This window comes from Ictalurus punctatus, chromosome 6 (genome assembly GCF_001660625.3).
Source record: "Ictalurus punctatus breed USDA103 chromosome 6, Coco_2.0, whole genome shotgun sequence".
Taxonomy (NCBI): domain Eukaryota; kingdom Metazoa; phylum Chordata; class Actinopteri; order Siluriformes; family Ictaluridae; genus Ictalurus; species Ictalurus punctatus.
In genome coordinates, this window is record NC_030421.2 from 25674560 (window position 1) to 25681386 (window position 6827).

The following is a 6827-nucleotide window of genomic DNA, read 5'->3' on the forward strand; positions in this document are numbered from 1 at the left end:
ATCAACCCTATGCTTCAACCAGAATTTACACCCCACAGCTCAATACTATACCTCAACACTATGCTAATTTTCAACTCTTTGTCCTATAGATTATTCATACTTTTCATGTATTTTCGTTAGGCTGAAAACATATTTGTTTAGTCAAGCTTTTTGTGAAGTTTTTTTCTTAGGTAAAGGAGTAGATCTAGAGGGTTCACAGGCATAGTGTTGTGGTGAATTTGGCTGTATGAATACTGTCATCATGTAATGCACAGGTAGTTCCAGTCAGTTTAATCACTGTTATAAATGAATGTGCTTCCTATAGACAATTGTAACCATAGTAACATACAGTAACAGTTGCATACAGTTAAACTCACAACTTCATTATTAGTAGAGACGCATCACAGATGCAGGTAATTCTCACACAAACTCTCTCTCATAACCATTTATTATAATTAATTCAAATAAATGTAACCTTATCGCACTACTTTATCTCTGTGTTTGACTTAGGGCAGAATTCTAGATCCATCAACACGTATATAAAAATTAACCGTTGTTTTTGGTCACAATTTGCACTGCAAACATGACAGATTTAACTTGTCAATGCTGGTGACCATAAACGTGGATTATCCCTTACATATCTAGCTGCTTCAGAAATACCTAATCTACTTTTGTGTTAGCTTTATCTTTAACTGTATCATGTTTTTTTTTGTGCAATTCCTTGTTATAATTGGTGCATTTTTATTTGAATTCCAGCCTTCCCTGCCCCTGACAACCGTAGTCAGCCGCCGTCACTGCTGTCATCGACTGTAGACGTTGTCCCGCTGAAGCAGTAAAATTAATGTAAGTGCGTAGTAGCGGGAATGATTCTCCTCTCTTCTGTTCCAGCTCTGAACTCACAGATTCACTATTTCTCTCGCAGTGCATTAATCACCATCCATATATTATATTGCGGTGCATTATTATTTATACACTCAGCAAAAAAAAAAGAATCGTCCTCTCTCATTCAGATGCTTTTATTTCCAGCAAATTTCTTAACATGTGTAAATATTTGTATGAGCATAAAAAGATTCAACAACTGAGACATAAACTGAATAAGTTTCACAGACATTTGACGAACAGAAATGGAATAATGAGACCCTGACTAAAGGGGCAAATATCAAAAGTAAGTCAGTATGAGGTGTGTCCACCAGCTGCTTTAAGTACTGTAGTGCATCTCATCCTCATGGACTGCACCAGATTTGTCAGTTCTTGCTGTGAGATGTTACTCCATTCTTCCACCAAGGCATCTGCAAGTTCTGGATCGCGGGGGGCGGGACACATGGTTACATGTAATTTTCCACTGCGAGGACAATCAGCTGTCCATCCTGTCTCCCTGTAGCACTGTATTAGGCATCTTACATTACAGACATTGCCGTTTATTGCTCTGGTCACATCTGCAGTCCTCATGCCTCCCTGCAGCAGGCCTATGGCATGTTCACGCAGGTGAGCAGGAACCCTAGACATCTTTCTTCTGTTGTTTTTCAGGGTCAGTAGTAAGGTCTCTTTAGTGTCCTAAGTTATTGTAACTGTGACCTTAATTGCCTACCGCCTGTAAACTGTTCATGTTTTAAGATCTGTTCCACAGGAGCATGTGCAATAATTGTTTATGATTCATTGAACAAGCATGAAAAACATTGTTTAAACCCTTTCCAATAAAGATCTGTAAAGCTTATTTGGATTTTACAAAATTATCTTTAAAATAGAGTCTCCTGAAAAAGGGACCTTTCTTTTTTTGCTGAGTGTATATAGGCTATATATCTCAACTTTTAGTACTGGCGCTTTACAAAACTCATTATCCTACATGACAGGCGATGAAACGAAATGATTAAAAAAAAAAAACCCTTCCATGTTATAGTTCTCTTGTTGGAAGACTCACAAGTTGGTATCCACTTACGGCCATTTTCAGCAAAGCGTTTACTCTGTATCCCCCCTACAGCTGTTTTGTAATGCACTCATTAATTTTACTCTACGTTTAAATGAAAGTATTTCTCACCACAATTCTTTCCTGGGCTCATCTTTTTCCCTAACTGATTAACAATTAAACAGTAGTTAAATATTCACACTGTGATACTGTGTTGGCAAAGTTACAAATAAATACTTAAAATCTGTATTAAAATTACTGGCTTATGCTTTTCCTTAATTGGTGGCAATTGTCGTTTAATTAAAGTTGCATTTTTATTACATTTAAACAGTAAAACTATTTCAGAATTTGTACTAAGCAGTAACAGTCTAGATGTAATATACAGTATATGAGGTAGTCAACAATACCCAATACTAAAACAATACTAAAATAGTGAAGAATATACAGTCTAGGCCATAGAACTGGTCCGAGGAGTTCACTGGAGTCGGATGTCTGGATCTGTCTTTCTATCAAGTCAGAGCAGGTTTGCCTCACACCGTACTACTCCATTTGAGAAGACGACAGTAAAAACAATGATAAATTTTTATTCAGTACAATAAAAAATAGAAAAGCCAAGAGCCAGACAGCCACTGAAACACTGATGCCAAGAGTCTATAGCAGTGACTATATATAAATTTAAAACATTAATTTATCCAATTATACAGTCCAGGTTCCCCCATGTCAATCCCAGTTACTGTCTGTGTGGAGTTTCACATGTTCTCATGTCTGTGTGGGTTTCTTCTAGGTTCTCAGGTTTCCTTCCATCTCCCAAAAGCATACTGGAAGGACCTGACCAATGTTTCCCTAAGTGTAAATGTGTGCATGGTGCAATGGCATAAAATCCAGGGAGTATTCCCACCTTTAACCCAATGTTACAAGGCTAGGCTCTGGATCATCCGGTTCCACTGTAACACTGACCAGGATAAAGTGCCTACTGAAGATGAAGGAATGTAATCAATTAATCCTTTATCTTCTGTAACTACAGTCATCTTAGACACAGTGGATCCAACAGCTATCCTGGGAACAAGACAGGAATGTGTCATCATTACAAGATGCAGAAAAAACTAGTTCATGCCTTCATTACTTTTGGTTGGGCTATTGTAATCCTGGATGTTCCACTTGGTGCACATCCAGTTAGTCCAGAATGCAGCCTTTATTAGTGTTTTCATTTAATAAGAAGTTCCCCAGCAATAAAATAGACTTTCTAGTATGCTTTGGATTTGGAGACACCCTCATTCTTTAATTCTAGGCTTACTTCCACATGAAGATGCAAATCTAGGATTTATTAGACGTAGAGCTTTGCCGTAAAATTGATGTTGGTGCTGTTGCCCTACCACTCTCATATAATCATCAGATTTGTTGATGGTGGCCTCTCAGGATGCTGATGTCTCAAGGAGTCCTTGTATTTGTGGTACTTTTGCTGTGTCCTGGTGCTACCTTTTATGTATGCTGTCATCCCTATGGCGGGCAGAGTTCCCACTTGCATAGTGGCAACACTAGAGCATCAAGACCATGCATACATTAATCAGCTTTTGTTCTTGCTCATTCATCTCAGAATTATCTGCGGTTTTAATTGACCCATCCTCAGTTGGATACCCATGCAAACCTAAGTTTACGTCTCACATTGCTGCTGCAGTGAATAACATCACCTGGATTCTCTACGGACTTGCATGTTCCAAAAACTGCTGCCATGAACTGTACCGTGTTCTTATCAAGACCCCTATTACACATACTTCTTCCTGCTGTTTCAAGGTTCTCAGGAAGTCCTTCCATGCTACTGTTGTCGCTGTACCTGGAGCTCCTAGATCTATATCTGGATGTCTGTAAAGGTACTTTGTTGGAATGCTTATTATTAAAAGTGCTACATCTCATGTATCAACATTATGCACCAACTTGAACTAAATATAAAACTCATACTTGAACTAAAATTTGTTACTATGTTTCAACCCTCATGTCTACACTTTAATGTCATGATATGCCTTAATGTTACACATTCACTGTATGCACCATGCTCCTAAACATCAACCCTATGCTTGAACCAGAATTTACACCCCACAGCTCAATACTATACCTCAACACTATGCTAACTTTCAACTCTTTGTCCTGTAGATCATTCATACTTTTGTGTATTTTGGCATTTCAATTTAGTCCCAGTATGAACGATGATCTTTTTTTTCTTATTTTCTTCATCAACTTAAGATTTTAAATGTATGCTACTTAAAAGACAACAGAAAAAAATGGCAAAGAACATGTTTGCAAAATTGCACACATACATATTGTTAGACATGTAGTCACTATCTACACACACACACACACACATACACACACGCACGCACACACACCCCTAATGGTCTCTGTTCTTCAATGGTCAAAACATTTTTTGCTAATTCAGTTTTACAGCAATACTGTGATGCGTTTCCTGGTACAATTAAAAGCACCTAACAGTGTAAACATTTTTTAATAGATATTTCAGTAAAAATGCTTTAATGCATTTTTAAAATCTTCTTCCTTTTCATAGAAAAAGAATACCAAATGAATTATAAATAATAAAAAAAATAAATACAATACATTCACTATAATAGTAAAGCTTATATTAAAAAACAAAAAAAAAGAGAAAAACATCAACTATATTTTTACAGAGTGGAAAGCTCTCGTCAGTCCCAGCTGTAATTAATAAAAGTTCTGTAAAGAAACAGAATTTGTATTGCACTTGAAGACACACCCTATATTATCTGAAACACTGGATTAATGTGAACATGCCACATCATATCAGCATGAGGACTTGCTGAAATGCTTGTACATTTGGTTTATGAGGAAAACCAGTGAAGTGAGTGGGTAAATCATAAATTTGAAGATGAAGACTTGCTTGATCACAAATGTAAAGCAGCAGTAGTCAGTTAAAGGTTTCAGAGGATTTTCAGCCAGTTTTAGTTTATTTGTTTCAAGAGCTCAGTCCATCTCCGCTGAAAAAACCTCCTCATACTGTGTCCTGCACGTCCAATGTCAGAATCATCCTCATTGAACTTTTCACAGTTCTCAAAAACCAAGTTAACATCAATGATAAATGTCTCCAGATTCAGGTATCTGAAAATTAAAATAGATCATTTTTAGAACTTCCAAGAATAGGCCCAGGGCATAGCATCTGCTTCCCTACAAACCGCATTTTAGAAAAAGCAAGACAAAACTACCAGTAAGTGAATTATAACTGCTGAAGACAATAGATCCTTCAAAAGATACGAGTGGTGGTCTGAGAAAACCCGCTTGATTTCGCAGTTCCTGAAATCTATCAAACAGCCAAAATAAAAAAAGGGCAAAAATCTGTTTTTGTCTAAAATTGGGGTTTTCCATCTACCCTGATGCCTCGGCATTAAGAAACCATAAATATACCTCACCAACATGATGAGGAAATGTCCTGCAAAGATCGTATTGGTTAAAGAGCCAGTTTAAAAACAAGCTAAATATGTCTAAAACATTGCTAGCTAAGTATGGACAGACTGCATGTCATTATTTGATAAGGCTTTTTTTTTTTTTTGATAGCTATGACCATAGTGAAATGGACATAGGCCTAAACAATTCTACTGGCAATCAGATACTGGCAAATTTTCTCTCTTTTCACATGTGGAGGTAACCAGATTTTAAAATGCTAGAACATTTCAGTTCCGAAAAACCTGTAGTTCTGAGACCTATATATACACACAAATCTCATGATTTGAAGATTTCTCCCAGGCCACCACACACGTGTATTACTTTTCACGTTTAGTAAAGCTGTTGTTTGTGCAGAGATACATACTGGCTGTTGGAAAGTTTCTCCCGAATGGTGGAGAAATCCATGGGTTTCTTGATGACTTTGCGGTATCCAGGGACTGATTTAGGATTGACAGGTGTCATAAACGGCCAAGCATCCTGATGAGTTTGCAGCTCTGCCAAAAGCAATCTGCACAATAATAATGCACACACAAACTTTTAGACTACCAAATAAATAAAATCCAACCAAGAAATGTTCTCAATTATATAACGTAAGTAAATTATATTTATACAGCACATTTAAAACAATGTCTGTTGACCCAAGTGCTGTATATAAACAAAAACCTGATTAGTATATATAAACAGTAGCCGATACAGTGGTGCTTGAAAGTTTGTGAATTTTCTATATTTCTGCATAAATATGATCTAAAATATCACCAGACAAATCCTGAAAGTAGACAACGAGAACCCAATTAAGCAAATGAGAAAATTATTATATTAGACTTGGTCATTTATTTACTAAGGAAAATGTTCCCAATATTACATATCTGTGAGTGGCAAAAGTATGTGATCCACTAGCAGTTTAATTTGAAGGTGAAATGAGAGTCAGGTGTTTTCAATCAATGGGATAATGATCAGATGTGAGTGTTTTATTTAAAGAACGGGGATCTATCAAAGTCTGATCTTCACAACATATGTTCGTGGAAGTGCATCATGAAGTGCATCAGGCTGAAAAAGATTGAAAACCATCTCTACAGAGTTTGGAGTCCACCAATCCACAGTCAGACAGACTGTGTACAAATGGAGGAAATTCAAGACCATTGTTACCCTCCCCAGGAGTGGCTGACCAACAAAGATCACTCCAAGAGCAAGATGTGTAATAGTCTGTGAGGTCACAAAGGAGCCAGGGTAACTTCTAAGCAACTACAGACCTGTCTCACATTGGCTACTGTTAATGTTTATGAGTCCACCATCAGGAGAACAATGAACAACAATGGTGTGCATGGCAGGGTTGCAAGGAGAAAGTAACTGGCGTTAAAAAAACAAAAGCAAAAACAACAACAACAACAACAACAACACTGCTGCCTGTCTGCATTTGCTAAAGATCATTTGTGGACAAATGTAATTTTTGGTTTATATGAGAAGCGTTATGTTTGGTGAA

The 6827-nt window shown here is 37.1% G+C and overlaps 1 protein-coding gene across 21 annotated transcripts in view; it reads right to left on the reverse strand.

The window, feature by feature from the left end:
• Positions 1-2446: 2446 nt before the first annotated feature.
• The window catches only part of LOC108266638 (bromodomain adjacent to zinc finger domain protein 2B), a 67238-nt gene continuing 62857 nt past the window's right edge, over positions 2447-6827 (reverse strand). For all 21 annotated transcript variants that reach the window (XM_047155952.2, XM_047155948.2, XM_053681058.1 and 18 more), the window contains 2 exons: positions 5712-5855; positions 2447-5005 (listed from right to left, as the gene is read on the reverse strand). In XM_047155952.2, the coding sequence (XP_047011908.1) occupies positions 4849-5005; positions 5712-5855 (301 nt within the window). In that variant the 3' untranslated portion in view covers positions 2447-4848. The remainder of the gene's footprint in view (positions 5006-5711; positions 5856-6827) is intronic.